The sequence below is a fragment of the Nomascus leucogenys genome, chromosome 1a, assembly GCF_006542625.1.
Source record: "Nomascus leucogenys isolate Asia chromosome 1a, Asia_NLE_v1, whole genome shotgun sequence".
NCBI classification, from domain to species: domain Eukaryota; kingdom Metazoa; phylum Chordata; class Mammalia; order Primates; family Hylobatidae; genus Nomascus; species Nomascus leucogenys.
In genome coordinates this window covers 94,686,973-94,708,640 of record NC_044381.1, presented here as the reverse complement: position 1 = coordinate 94,708,640, position 21,668 = coordinate 94,686,973, and the positions used below count along the sequence as shown (strand labels likewise).

Here is a 21,668-nt window from a genome sequence, read left to right as displayed (position 1 = left end):
TTGATTTATAAGTCATTTGATTCAATTTTTTATATGGTGGAAGAGTCTGAATTCTTTTTTTTTTTTTTTGAAACAGAGTTTCATTCTGTCACCCAGGCTGGAGTACAGTGGTGCACTCACAGCTCACTGCAACGTCAACCTCCTGGGCTCAAGTGATCTTCCTGCGTCAGCCTCCCAGGTAGCTGGGACTGCAGGCACATGCCACCACGCCTGGCCAATTTTTAAATTTTTGTAGAGATGAGGTCTCACTATGTTGCCTAGGCTGGTCTTGAACTCCTGAGCTCTAGCAGTCTTCCTATCAGCCTCCCAAAGTGCCGGGATTACAGGCATGAGCCATTGTGCCTGGCCCCAACTTCATTCTTTTTCATGTAGATATCTAGTTGTCCCAGTACCATTTGTTGAAAACACTATTCATTGAAATGTCTTGATACCATTATCAAAAAGCAATTAACTATAAATATGAATTTATTTCTGGTCACATGATTCTGTTCCACTGATTTGTATGTCTCATCTTACATCATTACTATGAGTGCTTTGATGACTTTTGTAGCAAGTTTTGAAATCAAGGGCCGGGCGCGGTGGCTCACTCTTGTAATCCCAGCACTTTGGGAGGCCGAGGCAGGCAGATCACGAGGTCAGGAGATCAAGACCACGGTGAAACCCCGTCTCTACTAAAAATACAAAAAATTAGCCGGGCGTGGTGGCAGGCGCCTGTAGTCCCAGCTACTCGGGAGGCTGAGGCAGGAGAATGGTGTGAACCCGGGAGGTGGAACTTGCAGTGAGCAGAGATCATGCCACTGCACTCCAGCCTGGTCAACAGAGCGAGACTCCATCTAAAAAAAAAAAAAAAGAAATTCTGTCTTTCTAGGAATTTGATCATTTTATCTAATTTAATTTGTTGACATACAAATGCTTATAGCATTTCCTTATAATATTTTTTTATTCCTGTAAAATATATAGTGGTGTCCCTTCTTTCATTCCTGACTGTAGTCATTTTGAGTCTTTTTTTATTGCTTAGTCTAGCTAAAGATGGTTAATTTTGTTGATCATCTAAAAGAGCCAACTTTTGGGTTCATTGATTTTTTTTCTCTATTGTTTTTCTCTTCTATTTTATTTATTTCCACTGTAGTCTTTATTATTTTCTTTTCTCTATTCTGCTTGCTTTGAATTTAGTTGTGCTTTTTTTTTCTTTTTTTTTTTTTTTTTGGAGACAGGGTCTCACTGTGTCACCCAGGCTGGAGTGCAGTGGCACAATCATGGGTCACTGCAGCCTGGAACTCCCAGGCTCAAGTGATCCTCCCATCTTAGCCTCCCCAAGTAGCTGGGACCACCGGTGTGCACCATCACACCCAGCTGGTTTTTTTCTTTTTGTAGAGATGGGGTCTCACTGTATTGCCCAGGCTGGTCTCGAACTCCTAGGCTCAAGCAATTCTTCTACCTTGGCCTCCCCAAGTACTGGGATTATGGGTATGAACCACTGTGACAGTTTTGTAAGGTGGAAGGTTTGGTTATTGGTATGAAATCCTTTTTAAAACTTTTTTTCTTTCATTCTGAAAGGAGGTGAATGAAATCTTTTTTAATAGAGGCATTTAGATCTGTAAATTTCCCAATGAGCACTGCTTTACTTACAGGCCATATTTTCATTCATTCTCTCTTTATATTTTCATTTTTTATTTTCATTCATCTCTAAGTATTTTCTCATTTCCCTTGAGATTTATTGTTTGACCCACTGGTAATTTAGGAGTATATTGTTACATTTTCACACATTTGTGAATTACCCAAATTTTCTTTTTTTTTTTTTTTTTTTTTTCTTGAGACGGAGTCTCGCTCTGTCGCCCAGGCTGGAGTGCAGTGGCGCAATCTTGGCTCACTGCAAGCTCCGCCTCCCGGGTTCACGCCATTCTCCTGCCTCAGCCTCTCCGAGTAGCTGGGACTACAGGCGCCCGCCACCACGCCTGGCTAATTTTTTGTATTTTTAGTAGAGACGGGGTTTCACCGTGGTCTCGATCTCCTGACCTCGTGATTCGCCCGCCTCGGCCTCCCAAAGTGCTAGGATTACAAGCGTGAGCCACCGTGCCCGGCCCCAAATTTTCTTTCATTGATTTCTACTTTCATTCCATTGTGGATAAAAAATATACCTTGCATGATTTCAAATCGTTTAAATTTATCAAGGCTTGTTTTTTTTGTTTTTCTTTTTTTTTCTTTTTGAGACGGAGTCTCACTCTATCGCCCAGGCTGGAGTGCGGTGGCGCGGTCTGGGCTCACTGCAACCTCTGCCTCCCAAGTTCACGCCATTCTCCTGCCTCAGCCTCCTGAGTAGCTGCGACTACGGACGCCCGCCACCACGCCTGGCTAATTTTTTGTATTTTTAGTAGAGACGGGGTTACACCTTGACATTGTGTCGTTATGAAATATCTCTATCTCTAACATTTTTTGTTTTAAAGTCTTATATTAGTATAGCCACTGTAGCTCTGTTGGTTTCTGTTTTCTGGTACTTGTTTCCATTCCTTTGACTTCAACTTTATCTGTGTCTTTGAATCCAAAAATATATTGTTGGTTGGTGTTTGCTTGGTCATTTGTTTATTTTCTAGCAACTTGGTTTCCCCACAGTAATTAGCCTCTGATCTCCATGCTCAGATTTTTTTAAAATTGTTTTTCTTTTAGCCTGGCTAATGAGGGGTCTTCCCTGGGTTATCACGTACTTATTGGTCAAAGTTTGTGCTTAGTCCCCTTACCAGTATGATTTTTTTCCCCTTACCATTTGATTTTTATCATTTACTGTTGGATATGTGTGGCTTGGAGGCTGCTATCACAGTTTAGAAAGTTTATGTTTTTTTGTCCCACATCCACCAGGAGACTAATAGCTTGAAGGTTCACTCCTGATTACTCTAAAGAGGGTACATCCTTGGGTATGCACACAGTCTTCCAGACTGCAAGGAATGACTGGATGTTATTTTTAAGTCTTAGCTTCCCAGGAGTCGACCCTGAGTTCAGGTTATTCAGTGCCAGTGAGGATTTACCTTGTTTTGATAAGTCTCTTTGTGACTTTGGGAATGCTTTCATGTCTCTCCGTCCTACATCTTACTCTAACTGTTCCTTATTGGGTGCAGCCTAGTGTATGTGCACAGGGCTTTTGACCTCCAAAATTGACTGTGATCCCCAAAGGGTCCTTCTTGGCTGTCTCGTTTCCTGATTCTATTAAAGTTCTCTCTGTTTTGCTTGTCATAGGGCTGCCAGCTTCTCTTAATTGCTTTCCTCCAAGCTCTGTTGCAAATAATGTCAGCCCTTTCAGGCAGAACTGCTACAGAGTTCTTTGTCCTTATAACCTGCTTTTCACCTTAGGCAAAACCTATCTCTCACTACAACCTGACCTGGGGCGACAGACCAACTTTTCCTGGAGTGACACTGTCACTCTACAAGTCAGCACTTGGGAGGAGTTGGCAGTCCCTGGTCATAGCTCACTCTTCTGGCAGAATCTCTACCCTATGAGCAAGCTAGAATGGGAAAGATTGAGACCCTCAACATTTTGTTCCTGGAGCTTCTGCCCTAAGAGAGGGAGGGAGGGAGAGCAGACCTGGTTCTTTCAGCCACACCTATCTAAAATAGATCTTCTGTAACATGGGGCTGGAGAAGGATGAGAAATGCCTCTAGTAACCTGTCTCTTCCATGGTGAAGCCATAGCTCCAGATTAGAAGCTGGAGAGAGAGGAAACCTCTGTCTTCTAGGCCTGAGTAGAATGCCCAGGGCAAAACTTCTGCAACATTGAGCTGAGGGAGTGGGGCAAGGAAACAAGTTGTAATTCATATATCAAAAGCTCTGTGTTGTTACTGAGATTTAGTGAATTTCCTTGAGTGAATATTTCCCTGTTTGCTCTATGACTTTAGGACAATATACAGGGACTTTAAATAATGTTTTAAATTTTTTCAACAGATAAGCTGTGTTTCGCTTGGGAGAGAGGCTGTGTAGATCCTTATTCTGCAGATTTGGAAGTCTCCTCAACCCCAAATCATATTTTACTGCTTACACTAGCATATCCTAATGATACATCTGATGCACTGAAAGTTTGCCTATGTGCTCATCACCTAAAGTAAAATATTCCATTATTGAAAGCAGCTAAAACATCTTTCTTGCTGATATTGAACCCACTGTCATGATTTGGTAACTTACTCCAGATGTGTGGGAAAATTTGGTTGTCAGACTAAATTTTTTAAAGAACTTTAATTCTTATTTACTGGTTGCAGGGTTTTTTTTTTTTAAATACCTACATGGTATAATAGTGAAAACTTTACTAATGGTCTTAAAGTTTTTTAACCCAAGCTTTGTTAAATCAACCTAAAGTAAATGTAGCATGACTTAGTTAGCTTGGAAAGCCAAATTTCAAAGCTAAATTTCAAACAAGAAATGTGCTTTTATGAACATTTTTAATTTTAGAGAGGACTAAAAATAAAATGTCTGAGAACTTGGCTATTATTCTATACAGTTTTATATTTGTAAACAAGCTGCATAACTATGCTTTCATCAACAATGGACCACATACACGACAGTAGTCCCATAAGATTTAATACCTTATTTTTGCAGCGCCCTTTCTGTTTAGGTGTATTTACATACACACATACTTAACAGTATGTCACAATTGCCTACAGTATTCCTACAGTAACATGTTGTACAGATTTGTAGCTTAGCAACAATAGGCTATACCTGATAGCCAAGGTTGTGTAGTAGGCTGTACCATGTAGGTTTATGTGAGTACATCTATAATGTTCACACAATAACAGAATTGCCTAAAGACACGTTTCTCAGAATTTATCCCTGTTGTTAAGCAACACATAACTGTGTGTGTTTCTTCTTCTACCTTGTAAGTACTTTGAAGGATTGGGTTCTTTCTCACTCATCTCTGTACTCCTACTTAGTTCTAAGATGCAGTCCCTTCAACCAGGGGATTCCGCTACATTGCAAAACAGACAACTCTTAAGATGCTTTATGTATTCACACCTGTGTCCTTCCTGATGCTCTTTCTCTTCATTTGTCAAATGTTTCTTACCTTCATTTAACTCAATTTTATCTTCTCCTTTAAGTTTCTGTTTCTGCAGTCAAAAGTGATCATGCCTGTCTTTTATTCCAATGGCAATTTTGTAGTAATTTTTTACTTACGTTGCATTTATATCTCCTTCTGTAGACTATAAGATCTAATTATTTTTCATCTTTTTATTGCTACATACTTTGTACATAGAACTTAATTGTTGGATGAATGAATAGATAAAATAGTGATTACATGAATGGTGTAATCTTTTGTTTTATAGCCGAGAGACACACAAGATTGCAGTATTTTATGTTGCTGAAGGTCAAGAAGACAAACACTCCATTCTCACCAATACAGGAGGAAGTCAAGCATATGAAGATTTTGTAGCTGGTCTTGGTTGGGAGGTATTATTTTTAAATTATATGAAATATTTATATTTGGAAGCATAAGCTCATTTTTCTTTTTTTTTCCTAGCTTTATTATAGAAGTATTATTTTAGGAGATACAACAACTTAATAACTAGTTTGTTATTGTTTCTGCCTTCCATTTTGTCTGCACATGCAGCAGCAGTTGGGACTTTGAAATGAAAGGTGTTGACTATTTTATGAGACAGTATATTGTGAAAGAGTACTAAACTCATAGGTTTATAAGATCTGGATTTTCCTTACAGCTGTGACCACTGGACGGGTGGTCTTCAAACTAGGACCTAATGGCTACACAAATGCTTTCCAGGAATGTGTGGGTATACATAGTTTGGAGGAAATTAGCTTCCAGATCCTCAAGTTTACCAAAACTAATGCCAGAAAACTCTTCTACAGTCTCTTGTCTCTCATTTACTTTGTAAAAGAAAAGCATACTACTCAGCCATCCCAAATCCTACATTGTCCCAGAGGGTTTTAGCACCAACAAAATAGACAGTTCTAGTGGGTATACTTCTAGGAGAAAGTCCCTGCCAGCAAAGCAAGAAATATTGAAAGGTGTTATACTTTATGTCATTCAAGAAACCAACCCATGTCAAGGTTCCTGTACCAAATCTGTCTTACTTACAGAAGGTAAATCTGATGTGGCTAATTGTCTTGTGATCAATTTAATACCAGACATTTTACATATATTGAATTAACCAAATCTGTAGCTCCAAGATTTTGATGAAAATATACTTAAAGCGCATATATTTATTTTATAGTACACTGGAAATTGTATCCTTGGCTACCATTTAAACTTTTGATAAAAATTTTTGTTACAGTTTTCAATTTAGTAGTTTCCCAAAATTGCTATAGAGCGTATATGAGCAAAATTGTTAAAGAGCACTGCATTAGACTATAAGCTTCTAGAGGGCAGGCATTTTCATCTCAGTGATTTTTTTTTTAAAATTCCCAGTGCCTTTCACAGTATCTGATATGTCAGCCTTTAGTGTTTTATATAGATTTTTATGGCTAATCTAACCTATTTTTTTATGATTTTTTTCCTTGGGATACATAGCGTATTTATAAATGTGTAGTTTAATTTCAAAATATGTGAGGTTTTTCTAGATATCGTTATGATACCTAATTCTATCCCATTGTGATCACAGAATATACTCTGTAAGATATCAGTATCTTGAAATATAATATATCCCAGTATAGGTACCCTATTCCCTTGAAAACAATGTGTATATTCTGTAGTTATTGAGTGTAATGAACTAGGTATGTCAATTAGGTCAAGGTGGTTGTTGGTAGTATTTAGATTGTATGTTTTTACTGACTTCATTTCTTTTAAAAATTTTTATTGCTACGTAATAATTGTACATATTTATGTGGAACATATAATTTTGATAAGTGCATACAATGTGTAGTGATCAGTTCAGGGTATTTAGGATACCCATCACTTCAAACATTTATCATTTGTTTGTGTTGGGAACATTTCAAATCTCCTAGCTATTTTGAAATAACATACTGTTGTTAACTACAGTCATGCTAATGTGCTATTGAACAGTAGGACTTATTCCTTCTATCTCACTATATGTTTTGTATTCGTTAGCCAGTCTATCTTCATCTCCACACCACAACCACCACCTTCACCTGCCTATGGTAACTGTCATTCTATTCTTTACCTCCATGAGATCAACTTTTTTAGCTCCCACATATGAGTGAGGACATGTTATGTTTGTCTTTCTGTGTCTGGTTTATTTGTCTTAACATAATGACCTCCAATTCTATCCATGCTTCTGCAAATGATAGGATTCCATTCCATTTTATGGCTGAATAGTATTGCATTGTGTATGCATACAACATTTTCTTTATTCATTCATCTGTTCATGGATATTTAGGTTGTTTCCATATCTTGGCTGTTGTGAATAAAGCTGCAATAAATATGGCAGTGCAGGTATCCCTTTGATACACTGCTTTCTTTTTCTTTGAATGAATATCCAGTAGTGGGACTGATGGATCATATTAACCTGCTGTTTTACCTTAAGTGAGTTATTTAAGCTCTGTATGCCTCTTTGCTTATTTGTCAAAGGTGTAATATACTTTTTTACCCAATAGAGATGATGTGAAGTTCAATAGAGCTTATGTATGTGAAAATGCTTTGAAAAGTATAAAAAACATCCTAAGTAGATTTTCTGTTAAAAAAAGTAAAATACCATAAAAGTATTAGTGAAAGTAAGGGAGACATGAAAAAGAACAAGATAGGAAGATTTACACTTCTTGATTTCAAAACTTACTACAGAGCAATGCTAATCAAGGTAGTGTGGATAGATCCTGGGGCAGAACTTAGGGAAAAAAAGAAAAGAAGATAGTGTGGTACTGCTGCTACAAGGATAGACATATAGATCAATGGACTAGAATTGAGAGTCCAGAAATAGACCCCATATTTGTGGTCAGCTGTTTTTGACAAGGGTGCCACAACCATCCAATGGAGAAAGAATAGTCTTTTCAACAAATGGTGCTGAGACTGGGAGCCATATGCAAAGAATGAAACCAGACTCTTACCCCATACCATATACAAAAATTAACTCCAAATGGATCACAGACCTCAATGTAAGACGTAGAATTTTAAAACTTTAGAAGAAAATATAGGAATAAATCCTCATCATCTTGGATTTTGCAAAGAATTTTTAGATAAGACACAAAGCATGAGCAACAAAGGCAAAACCAGGTAATTGTACTTTATTAAAATTAAAATTTTTGTGCTTCAAGGTGAAGTCTAATAAGAGACTAGTATCTAGAATATACAAGTTATACAAATCAATGATTAGAAGGTACCCAACTGAAAAATGATCAAAGGGCCTAATAGACATTTCTCCAGAAAAGATATATGACCAATAAGCACATGAAAAGATGCTCAACATCCTTTGCTATCGGAGAAATGCAAATCAAAACCATAGTAGGTATCATTTCACACGCATTAAGATAACTACAGTCAGAAAGTCAGGTAATAACAACTGTTGGCTAGGATTAGGAGCAATCTGAACCCTCATACACCGCTAGTAGGTATGTAAAATGTGCAACCACTGTGGAAAACATTCTGGCAGTTCATCAAACAGTTAAATGTTGAGTTGCCATGTGACCAAACAGTTCTACCCCCAAAGTATATACCCAAGGGAAATGAAAGTATATGTCCATGCAAAAGCCTGGCCATGAATGTTCTTGGCAGCATTATTTACTCTAGCAAAATGGTAGAAATAACCCAGATGTCCATCAATGGATGAATGGCTAAACTGTGGTGTATCCAATAAAAGAGAATATTATTCGGTCATAAAAAGGAACAAAGTGATTATGTGCTACAGCATGAATGTACCTTGAAAACATTGTGCTAAATGAAAGAAACCAATCATCAAGATCACATATTAATGGTCCATTTATATGTAATATCCACAATAGGTATATTTATAGAGACAGAAAGTAGGTTAATCATTGCTTAGGGGCATGAGGGAGGAGGGGGGTGACAACTAAAAGATACGGGGTTTCTTTGGGAAGTGATGAAAATGTTCTATAATTGACTGTAGTGATGATTGCACTTAACTGTGAATATCCTGAAATCCATTAAATCGTACAGAGGAGATTTCCACTTCTGGGAAAGTCAAATAGATATACTTTCTATATTCTTCCTACTGAGTACAATAAGCATAAGACATTACATATAAAACAAGCATAAGAAGACTCTGAAAGATGGAGAGAAGCCAGAATAACTAGGGACTTTAGGACTGAAGGATGACATAGTGGTGCATTTTCTGGGTTTTCTTTTTTGCCTCATATATCCCAGACTTGGAGCTGAAGAAGTCAGCAACCTACAAACACCAATGGGTGCAAACAAAAAGCACCAACCAAAGCCTGCTCTTTCTAGCCAAAGGCCCAGGAAAGGTGCAACCTAAAAAGGCAGAAAAACATTTAGATAATAACTGCGCTACTCCAGCCAAACACCACAGAAAATTCCTTGACCCCATCCCCACCCTGACAGCAAAGGTCGGGTAAGGAGCCTAGACATCCATCTTCATGAGGCTGTAATGAGGTGCCCCCAACACCACACTGGGCTAGTATCAAATAGTGCCAGAGAAGGCCAAGTAGAAATCCAAGACTTCCATGTCTACCAGTTGGTAATGAGTCTCCCATTCACACCCAAGTGTCAGTGGAGACTACATGGGAAACGTAGAATTCCATCGTCACCAATATTACTGAGGCACCTGCTCTCCACTGGAGTCATTTCAGAGGAGGCCTCTTGGAGAATTGGGACTTTTACCATCACCCAGCAGTAGTGAGGTCACCCTTACCACTGTGTCAGTGAACATCACATAGGAAGCCAGAACTCCTGCCTCCACATATCAGTAATGAGGATCTTCCCTGCTTCCCAGTTGTCAACAGAGATTGAGTAGGGAACATATAATTTTACCTCCACCTGGCAGAAACAAGTCAGCACTTTCACCTGATTCTCTGCTCTTTTCCCTCATACAGCAGAGTCTTCAAACAACCAGCTAAAACAGGAATTTTAAATAAGATCCAGACTCTTATGAAAATGTGTACATTTCAATAAAAAATTACACATCATATCCAGAACCAGGAAAATCTCAAACTGAATTTAAAAAAAAAACAGCAGATGTCCACACCAAGATTACAAATATTTAAAACAACCTTGATAGAAATGCTTCAGTAAGTAATTGGTAACACCATTGAAACAAATGAAAAATAGTCTCAGCAAAGAAATAGAAAATGTAAAGAGCAACCAAATGAAAGTTTTAGAGTGAAAAATACGATAACTGAAATAAAAGGCTCTGTAGTTGTACCCAACAACCAAGTGGAGTGGGAATGGGGGTACAGAAGATCAGTAAACTGGAAGATAAAACAGTAGAAACAGCCTGAACAGCACAGAAAATAAACTTAGGCTGGACATGGTGGCTTACACCTGTAACCCTAGCATTTTGCGAGGCTGAAGCTGGAGATTGCTTGAGCCAGGAGTTTTGAGACCAGCCTGGGCAACATAGTGAGATCCCATCTCTCCAAAAATATAGAAAAGTGAACCATGTGTGGTGGCGGGCACCTGTGATCGCAGCTACTTGGGAGGATGAGATGGGAGGATTGCTTGAGTCCCGGAGGTGGAGGTTACAGTGAGTAAAGATCATGTCACTGCTCTCCAGCCTGGGTGATAGAGCAGACCCTGTCTGAAAAAAAAAAAAAAGAAAAGAAACAGAAAGTAAAAGGAAAAGAAAAGAAACCTAAAAATAATGAACAGAGAATCAGGGACCTGAGGGACATTAACAAAAAAAAAAAATCTAGCATTCTGTTATCTGAGTCCAAGAAGGAGAGGAGAAAGAGCCTGAGTCTGAAAAAGTACTTGAAATACTTGAAGAAAGTGCTGAAAACTTCCTAAATTTGGTGAGAGACATAAAGCTGTAGATTCAAAAAGCTCAGTGAAACCCAAACAGGATAAATCAAAAGAAATCTGTAGTAACATGCATCATAATTTAATTTCTGAAAACTAAAGACAAAAATTCTTGAAAGCATCCAGAGAAAAAGTGTACCTTATCTGTGGGGGGAAACTATTAAAAAGATAGCAAATTTCTTATCAGAAACTGTGGGAGCCAGATGCTGAAAGAAAAAAGAACTGTCAACCCAGAATCTGTTTTTTGTTTGTTTATTTGTCTGTTTGTTTTGAGGTGGAGTCTCACTCTGTCATTCAGGCTGGAGTGCAGTGGCATGATCTCGGCTCATTGCAACCTCCACCTCCTGGGTTCAAGTGATTCTTGTGCCTCAGTCTCCCGACGTAGCTGGGATTTCAGTCATGCGCCACCACACCCCGCTAATTTTTTTTGTAATTTTGGTAGAGACAGAGTTTCACCGTGTTGGCCAGGCTGGTCTCAAACTCCTGGCCTCAGGCAATCCCCCCGCCTCCCCCTCCCAAAGATCTGGGATTACAGGCATGAGCCACTGTGCCCAGCAGACCCAAAATCTGATAACTCGCAAACATATCCTTCAGGAATGAGGAGAAGGTCAAAACATTCTCAAATGAAGAGAAACTTAGAGAACTTGTTACTAGCAGACCTACCCTAAAACAATCACTGAAAGAAGTTTTATTAATAGAAAGGAAATGATAAAAGGAAGAATTTTGAAACATCAGGAAGGCAGACCATGGGAAGAAAAAAATGGATAGGTACAATCACTGTGCTTTCTCATCTTGAGTTGTCTTAATTATTTTTGACTGTTGAAGCAAAAATTATAACCCTGTCTGATGTGTTTTCAAATATATGTAGAGGAAATATTTATGACAATTATATTTCAAACAGGGTTGGTAAAGGAACATATAGTAAGGTAGGGTTACTTTACTTAAACAGGTAAAATGACAACATTAGTAGGCTGTGATAAGTTTTGTATATATAATGTAACACATAGCGCAACCACTACAAAAGTATACAACAGTGTACACTCAAAAGAATGATAGTTAAAAACAGAGTTCTAGAAAATGTTCAAGTAACCCATAGGAGGCAGGAAAAGTAAAACAGAGAAATGAAAAACAGAAAATAAACAGAAAATAAGATGGCAAGCTTAAGCCCTATCCTGTCAATAATTACATGAAATATAAATGATCTAAATGTACCAATTAAAAGACAGAGATTGGCAGAGTGGATTAAAAAATATGACCCACCTATGTGTTACCTAAAAGAAACTCACTTGACATATAAGAATATAGGCTGGGCGCAGTGGCTCATGCCTGTAATCCCAACACTTTGGGATGCCAAGGTGGGCAGATCACCTGAGGCCAGGAGTTCGAGACCAGCCTGGCCAACATGGTGAAACCCCCTCTCTACTAAAAGTGCAAAAATTAGTCGGGCATGGTGGCAGACACCTGTAATCCCAGCTACTCAGGAAGCTGAGGCAGGAGAATTGCTTGAACCCAGGAGGTGGAGGTTGCAGTGAGCCAAGATCATGCCACTGCATTCCAGCCTGGGTGACAAGAGCGAGACTCCATCTCAAAATAAATAAATAATATATATAAAAAACAATATAGATTGGCAGAAAGTAAAAGGATAGAAAAAGTTATACTGTGCAAACATCAATCAAAGAAAAGCCAGAGTGACTGCATTAATACCAGATCAACTTTAGAGCAAAGAAAATTACTGGAGACCAGAGGACATTATATAATTATAGAAGAATCAGTTCACCAAGAAGACATAGCAACGCTAAATGCATATGCACCAAATAACAGAACTACAAAATATGTGACACAAAACCTGGCAGAACTGAAAGAAGAAATAGAGAAATTCACAATTATAGTTGGAGACTTCACTCCTCAACAGTTAAGATAAAAACTAGACAAAATCAGCAAGTACATGGAGGAATTCAACAACAGCAGCTACCAACAAGATCTAATCTACATATGTAAAATATTCCACCCAACAATGGCAGAATATATGTTATTTTCAAGTTCCCACAGAACATATACCAAGATAGATCATATCCTGGGCCATAAAACAAGCCTCAACAAATTTAAAAGCATTAAATTTTAATTTTGTTCTCCTCTATTTCCCTAATTTTCTGTAATGAACACAAATTCTTGGCTTCTGTGCATCACACAGGTCCAGGGAATATCATCCAATGCAATAACCCTGATATTAACATGTATTATATTTATAATCAGAAAATAAAAATTGTTTTAAAATCTTTTGACAGATCACTTTGTTGTTTTTTAAATGTAACTAAACTGTAATTAAGTTCTGCATTTCTAATTTTTGTTTTGGAGTGTAATAAGTACTAACAAATCAGGAAGCCAGTTTTATGAGTTAATACAACACAGCGAATTAATCATTTTGTCAAACTGGTATTACTGTTTTAACTTTTCCCCAAACTATTTCCATACTTGATTTTTTTTCTCCCTGGCCTTGGTGTGCCCTGATAGCCTTTATAATTTACCATTAACACCTAGTAGGCTAACAAAAGATGCATAGTACACAGCAGTTGATACCTTTCCTAGTTAACGCCTACTAATTAGAAATCCTCAAATACTTAAAAAGTACCAGTACAAACAAATCAATTCTAACAATTCTAAATTAAGTATTGGTTGATAACATGCAAAAGACTTTGTTCCCAATTTTTTTCTTAAGCAAGAAGTTTGAGTCTTTCTCAGTAGTGTGTTTGGGTTTTGTTTAATTAATTTATGTGGCTCTTCATTACTTCTAGGTAAATCTTACAAACCATTGTGGTTTTATGGGAGGACTACAAAAAAACAAAAGCACTGGATTGACCACTCCATATTTTGCTACCTCTACAGTAGAAGTAATATTTCATGTGTCAACAAGAATGCCTTCTGATTCTGATGATTCTTTGACCAAAAAAGTAAGTGCTGAGAAGTGCTTTCAGATAAAATGCTCATAATTGAGACAGTTAATACAGAAAATACGTAAGTAAGAAATCGAATGGATCAAGCACTGTTTCTGGTTATGGTATACCACTCCACCCAGTGCTGTCTTGAAAATAGGGTGGTTGTACAGCAAACTATGTTTTCTTTAAGAAACAATGATATGGTTAAAGGTTGCAGTCTTTTTTTAAAATAAACGTTGTTGTGTATATTTAGGGTTTACAACATGAAATGTGGGATACATATAGATAATAAAATGGTTACTATATTAAAGCAAATTAACGTATCTATCATCTCACCTAGTTTTTTTATGTGTGTATGACAAGAGCAGCTAAAATCTACTTACTTAACAAAACCCCAAATACCATACAATTTTTATTGTGTGTTAAATCTCTAGACTTGTTCATCCTACATATCTGCTACTTTGTATCCTTTGAGCTCCGTGTCCCCGTTTCATACCCCACTCCACCCCTGGTAACCACTGTGTTATTCTCTATCTCTGTATATTTTCTCCTTTATTTTTTTTTTTTAGATTCCACATATAAGTGATACCATGCAATATTTTTTCTTTCTGTGTCTGGCTTATTTCACTTAGGATACATAATGTCCTCCAAGTCCATTCATGTGTAGCAAGTGGCAGAATCTCCTTTTTAAGGTTGAATAATATTACATTGTATGCATATATACCACATTTTATCAATTTGTACATTGATGGACAGTTTTGCATATCTTGGTTATTGTGAATAATACTACAGTGAACATAGGAATGCAGATATCCTGAGGAGGTGGTGATTTCATCTCCTTTGAGTATATGCCCAGAAAAAGGTTTGCTAAGTCATATGGTAGTTCTATGTTTAATTTCTTTAAGAACCTCCGTACTTTTTTTTTTCATAATTGCTGTACAGTCTACATTTCTACCGACAGTGTACTAGTGTTCCCCTTTCTCCACATCCTTACTGATGTTTGTTATCTCTTACCTTTTTGGCAATAGCATTCTAATGAGTATAAAGTGATATCTCATAGTGGTTTTAATTTGCATTTCTGTGATGATTAATCTGATTGTTGAGCCTTTTCATATACCAATTCACCACTTTTATGTTTTTGAATAAATGTCTGTTTAGGTCCTTAGCCCAGTTTTTAATCTGGTTATTTGTTTTTCTGCTATTGACTTATAAGACCCTTATAAATTTTAGATATTAATCCCTTAATAGATAAGCAGTTTGCAAATATGTTTTCCCTCTGTAGGGTGCCTTTTCATTTTGTTGACTGTTACCTTTGTTCTGCAGAAGCTTTTTAGTTTTATGTAGTACCATTTATTTATTTTTGTATTTGTAGCCTGAGCTTTTGGTGTGATGTCCAAAAAAATCATTGCCAAGGCCAGTATCAAGGAGCTTTTCTTCTATGTCCTCTTCTAGGTTTCATGTCTTATATTTTGGTCTTTTCCCCATTTTAAGTTGATTTTTGTGTATAGTGTAAGATAAGGATTCAGTTTTATTCTTTTCCATGTGGAAATGCCATTTTCCCAAGACCATGTTGAAGAGACTATCCTTTCCCTGTTGATCTTCTTGTGAAAAATTAGTTTACTGTATATGTTTGGATTTATTTCTGGGATCTCTGTTTTGTTCCACTGGTATATACTTCTGTTTTTACGCCAGTACCATACCATTCTGATGACTGTAGCTGTGTAATATATAATATAATATAATATAATATAATATAATATAATATAATATTTTATTTATTTTTGAGACAGGGTCTCACTCTTTCACCCAGGCTGAAATGCAGTAGTGCAATCACAGTTCACTGTAGCCTCGACTTCTGGGCTCAAGTGATTCTCCCTTAGCTTCCTGAGTAACTGTAACTATAGGCACTCGCCACCACGCTGGCTAATTTGTTTATTTTTGGAAGAGATGGGGTTTTGCCATGTTTCCCAGGCTGGTCTCAAACTTTTGGGCTCAAGCAGTCCCTCTTCAGCCTCCAGAAATGCTGGGATTATAGGTGTAAGCCACTATGCCCAGCCTGTAATATAATTTTAAATCAGGAAATATGATGCCCCTTTGTGTTTTTTTCTCGGTTTAGCTTTGGCCATTTGAGGTTTTTTTCTGGTTCCGTACAAATTTTAGAATTGATTTTTCTATTTCTGTGAAAAATGCCATTGGAGTTTTTATGGGGATTCCATTAAATTTACATATTTCTTTGGGTAGTATGAACATTTTAACAATATTATTTCAAGATATCTTTCCATTTCATTGTGTTTTAAATGTATATCATCAATGTTTTATAATTTTCAGAGTACAAATCTTTCACCTCCTTGGTTAATTTATTTCTAAGTATTTTTATGGTATCGTAAATAGGATTGTTTTCTTGACTTTTCAGCTAAGTCATAATTTGTATATAGAAATGCTAGCAATTTTTGTTTGTTGATTTTGTATCCTGCACCGTTACTGAATTCATATGTTAGTTGTAACAATGTTTTTGTGGAATCTCTAGGGCTTTCTACATAGCGTATCATGTCATCTGCAAATAAAGATAATTTCAGTTTTTCTGTTCTGATTTGGATGCCTTATATTTCTTTTTCTTCTCTGGTTGTTCTTGCTAGTACTTCCAGTACTATCTTGAATAGATGCAGCAAAAGTGGGCATCCTTGCCCTGTATCAGATGTTAATAGAAAAGCTTTCAGTTTTTCCTCATTGGTTATAATGTTAGTGGTGGGTTTTTCATAAGTTACCTTTATTGTGTTGAAGAACTTTCCTTCTATACCTAAACTGTCAAGAGTTTTACTCAATAAATGATGTTGGACTTAGTTGAATGCTTTTTCTACATCAATTGAGATGATCACATAGTTTTTAACTGTTATTCTGTTAATGTGATGTATCACATCGATTGGTTTGTGTGTGTTAAATCAGCCTTGCATGCCAGGGATAAGTCCCACTTCGTCAGGATGTATGATATTTTTGATATGTTGTTGGATTGGTTCCGTTTGCTAATATTTTATTGAGGATTTTTGCATCAGTGTTCATCAGAGAAATTGACCTGTAGTTTTCTTTCCTTCTAATCTTTGTCTGGCTTAGGGATCGAGGGGATGCTGGCTTTATAAAATGTTTGGAAGTATTCCCCCTCACTCTATTTTTTGGAAGAGTTTAAATATTGGTAATAATTCTTTGAATGTTTGGTAGAATTCAGCTGTGCAGCTGTCTAGTTCTGGGCTTTTTGTTGAAGCTTTCTAATTAATTCTTCAATCTCTTTGTTATTGGTCTGTTCAGACTTTCCATTTCTTCCTGATTCAATTTTGGTAGGCTGTTTTATTCTAGAAACTTATCCATTACCTCTAGGTTATCCAGTTTGTTGGCATACAGTTGTTCATAATAGTCCTTTATAATCCTTCCTGTTTCTGAAGTGTCTGTTGTAATGTCTTCACTTTCATTTCTGATTGGTTACAGTCTTAACAAAGGATTTACCTTCAAGAAAATAGGGATATATTAGTCTGTTTTCACACTGCTATAAGGATACTGCCTGAGACTGGGTGATTTATAAACAAAAGAGGTGTAATTGACTCACAGTTCCACAGGGCTGGAGCAGCCTCAGGAAACTTACAGTCCTGGTAAAAGGCAAAGGGGAAGCAAGGCACATCTTACATGGCTGCAGGCGAGAGAGCGAACAAAGGGGAAGTGCCACACTTTAAAACCATCAGCTCTCATGAGAACTCATTCTCTAGCACAAGAACAGCACAGTTGAAACCTTCCCCATAATCCAGTCACCTCCCACCAGGTTCCTCCCTTGACACATGTGGATTACAATTTGAGATGAGATTTAGTTGGGGACACAGAGCCAAACCGTATCAAGGGATATAACAAATTGAAAGATTTCTGTGTTTGTTTACATTGGTAAAATTATATTTCAAGGCCCTTAGTACATGGACTCAGATACAATGTTTATATTGACTGAGGGAGAGGAAAAAATAAAATAGAAATTATTCCAGGCCAGGTGTGGTGGCTTATTCCTGTAATCCCAAAACTTTGGGAGGCCAAGGTGGAAGGATTGCTTCAGCCCAAGAGTTTGAGACCAGCCTGAGTAACACAGTAAGACCCCCTGCCAAAAATTTAAAAATTAGCCAGGCATGGTAACATGTGCCTATAGTCCCAATTACTCAGGAGGCTACTGTGAGAGGATTGCTTGAGCCTGGGATGTCCAGGCTACAGTGAGCTGTGGTCACACCACTACACTCCAACCTGGGTGACAAAGTGAGACCCTGTCTCAGAAAAACACATACATACATACAAAGCACTTAAAATATAACATGCTGTATCCCATACATTTGAGCTAAAACTAATGTAACAAATAAGTGTTACTTAATTGAAATAAATCTTGCTACCTTAGAATCTGTAAGGGATATCATAGAATGATATTGACGGTCCACAACTGTTAAAATTTACACCACCATTTTGCTGTAGCTCACACAGCCATGGAAAAGTCATTGTAGCTACAGAGATACCTCAGAGTACAGTTTTATGTATTCAACTCACAGTTGGTTTTGTGAGAAACATTTTTAAAAGTAAAACTTTATCCAACATTTCTCCTTTACCTCTTCCTTCTCCTCCTCTTTCTTCTCAGTTTGTTTGTTTTTGCCCCAGAGTTCTACTGAAAATCCTGTCCTCAGTGTATCCAAAACTATTACTAAATGTAACCAACTGAACATGATCAGCCATTTCACTTGATACTCTGTTGCCTGATATCAAAGCTCTTCGCACTTTGCTAATAAGCTTTGAAACAGGGTTATTAACATACTGTTTTTAAAAGGAAGTTTAGGACTCTTTACAAATCTTTTATAAGATTTGATTGACTACTGCATTGGTCTGTTTTCACATTGCTATAAAGAATACTGAGACGGGGTGATTTATAAAGAAAAGAAGTTTAATTGACTCACAGTTCCATATGGCTGGGGAGGGCTCAGGAGACTTACAATCATGGTAGAAGGGGAATGAGGCACATCTTATGTGGCAGCAGGCAACAGAGAGTGTGAGCTTGTGAAGGAGTAACTGTCAAACCCTTATAAAACCATCAGCTTTCATGAGAATTCACTACCACTAGAACAACATAGGGAAAACTGCCACCATGATCCAATCACCTCCCACCAGGTTCCTCCCCCAATACCCAGTGATTACAATTCAAGATGAGATTTGGTTGGGGACACAAAGGCAAACTATATCAACTACCTTTTAATGCCTTTTGTTTACATTTTATAATATTGTTAGAAATTGCCTAATAAATGGATAATAGCTAGGAAAACTAATATCTGGGTACTAATTAGATTGCAATGAGTGGTGGGGTAGAGGTAGTTAATAAGTCTAGGAAAGCATATTCAGTGAAAAGTTTGCTACAGAATTTTTTGGCATATGCTTTTTAGAAGTACAAGATAAGACATCATTACTGATAATAGTATATGATGTTAAATAGGATTGGAATAAAGATTTGTTAAAACTTCACATAAACCATTTGTTCAAGGAATTTATCTTAAATCTCTATGAAAATAAATTATACCCAAAGTAGACACAATTATAAGTATAGTGTAAAAAGATAAATAAGCCAGGCACAGTGGCTCACACTTGTAATCCCAGCACTTTGGGAGGCTAAGGTGGGAGGATTGCTCAAGCCCAGGAGTTGGAGATCAGTCCGGGTAACATAGTGACACCCTGTACTTACAAAAAAAAAATTAGCCAGGCATGGTAGTGCATGCCCGTAGTCCCAGCTATTTGGAGGCTGAGGTGGGAAGATTGCTTGAGGCCAGGAGCTTGAGGCTGCAGTGAGCCAAGATTGTACCACTCACTGCACTCCAGCCTCAGTGACAGAGTGAAACACTGTCTCAAAAATAAATAAATTTAATCAGGGCTCCATGGACATAATTTTTAAACCCCAGTGCAGAGTCTAAAATTAATAATATATTACTATTCTACTGTCCTACAATAGTGACTGTTTTAAGTATATTTCTCATGTATTTGTTTTTTAAACATTATTTTTTAATTGATAAATTGAAATTGTATATATTTATGATATACAACACATTTTGATATATGTAAACATTGTAGAATAGCTAAATCAAGCTAATCAATAATTCTAAGAACCTATTGATGACATTGTGAGGACTTACTGTACTCCATCTTTCTGTGAGTTCAACTTTTTTAGATTCCACTTAAAAGTGAGATCATGGATTGTCTTTTTGTGCCTGGGTTAACTTACCTAACATAATGTCCTTCAAGTTAATCCATGTTTTTATAAATGACAGGATTTCCTTCATTTGTAGGATTGAATAGTGTTCCATTTTGTATATATACCACATTTTCTTTATCCATTCATCAATTGATGGACTCTTAGATTGATTCCATATCCTGGTTATTGTGAATAAGGCTGCACTGAATGTGAGCATGCAGATAATGTCTTTGACATACTGATTTCATTTTCTCTGGATATATACCCAGTAGTGGGATTGCTGGATTATAATGATAGTTCTAATTTTTAATTTTTTGAAGAACCCCCATACTGTTTTCCATAATGCCTGTACTAATTTAAATTCCCACCACCTATGTAACAAAGTCCCCTTTTTTCCACATCCTTGCCATTATATTTTGTCTTTTTGATAATAGTCATTCTAATAGGATATCTCATCATAGTTTTATTTGTAAAAATTAATAGTATCTTAGATTGCAAACCTAAAAGTGGAACAAAGTAGATTATTTTCTATTAAAATGACTTTTTTACTAAAGAAAACTGTCAGGATATTTTTACTTCACTCTATTAAACTTGGTAATTATATGGCACTTGATACTTTATTCCTGTGACCTTTGTAGAAATGTCAAATAAGATGCCTGTTTCCCTCAAAATAGTCACAAGGGTCCTTAATTATTTTAAAAGAAGAATCTGAAATGGATGTTTAATAATCCTTTGTCATAGCAAATAAGACAAATTTTAGGCATGATAGCACCATTTAAGAGTTGTTGGCCAGGAGCGATGGCTCACGCCTGTAATCCCAGCACCTTGGGAGGCCGAGGCGGGCAGAACATGAGGTCAAGAGATTGATGGATCATGAGGTAAAGAAATTGAGAGCATCCTGGCCAACATGGTGAAACCCTGTCGTTACTAAAAATACAAAAACTAGCTGGGCGTGGTGGCACGCGCCTGTAGTCCCAGCTACTCGGGAGGCTGAGGCAGGAGAATCACTTGAACCCAGGAGGTGGTGGAGATTGCAGTAAGCTGAGATCGCGCCACTGCACTCCAGCGTGGTGACAGAGTGAGACTCCGTCTCAAAAAAATAAAAGAGTTGTTAAATGATTGAGTTTTTTTTTTTTTTATTATACTTTAAGTTCTAGGGTACATGTGCACAACATGCAGCTTTGTTACATATGTATACATGCGCCATGTTGGTGTGCTGCACCCATTAACTCATCATTTACATTAGGTATATCTCCTAGTGCCATCCCTCTCCCTTCCCCCGACCCCACCACAGGCCCCAGTGTGTAATGTTCCCCACCCTGAATTTGAATGTTGGCCTGCCTTGCTAGGTTGGGGAAGTTCTCCTGGATAATATCCTGCAGTGTTTTCCAACTTGGTTCCATTCTCCCCGTCACTTTCAGATACACCAATCAGACGTAGATTTGGTCTTTTCACATAGTCCCATATTTCTTGTTCATTTCTTTTTTGACTCTTTTTTCTCTAAACTTCTCTTCTTGCTTCATTTCATTCATTTGATCTTCAATCACTGATACCCTTCCTTCCAGTTGATTGAATCAGTTACTGAAGCTTGTGCATTCGTCACGTAGTTCTCGTGCCATGG

At 37.3% G+C, this 21,668-nt stretch overlaps 1 protein-coding gene across 18 annotated transcripts in view; it reads left to right on the top strand.

Moving 5' to 3' along the window:
* RALGAPA1 (Ral GTPase activating protein catalytic alpha subunit 1) overlaps positions 1-21,668 on the top strand; it is a 219,588-nt gene that overhangs the window by 150,219 nt on the left and 47,701 nt on the right. For all 18 annotated transcript variants that reach the window (XM_030813587.1, XM_030813603.1, XM_030813555.1 and 15 more), the window contains 2 exons: positions 5,301-5,424; positions 13,666-13,821. In XM_030813587.1, the coding sequence (XP_030669447.1) occupies positions 5,301-5,424; positions 13,666-13,821 (280 nt within the window). The remainder of the gene's footprint in view (positions 1-5,300; positions 5,425-13,665; positions 13,822-21,668) is intronic.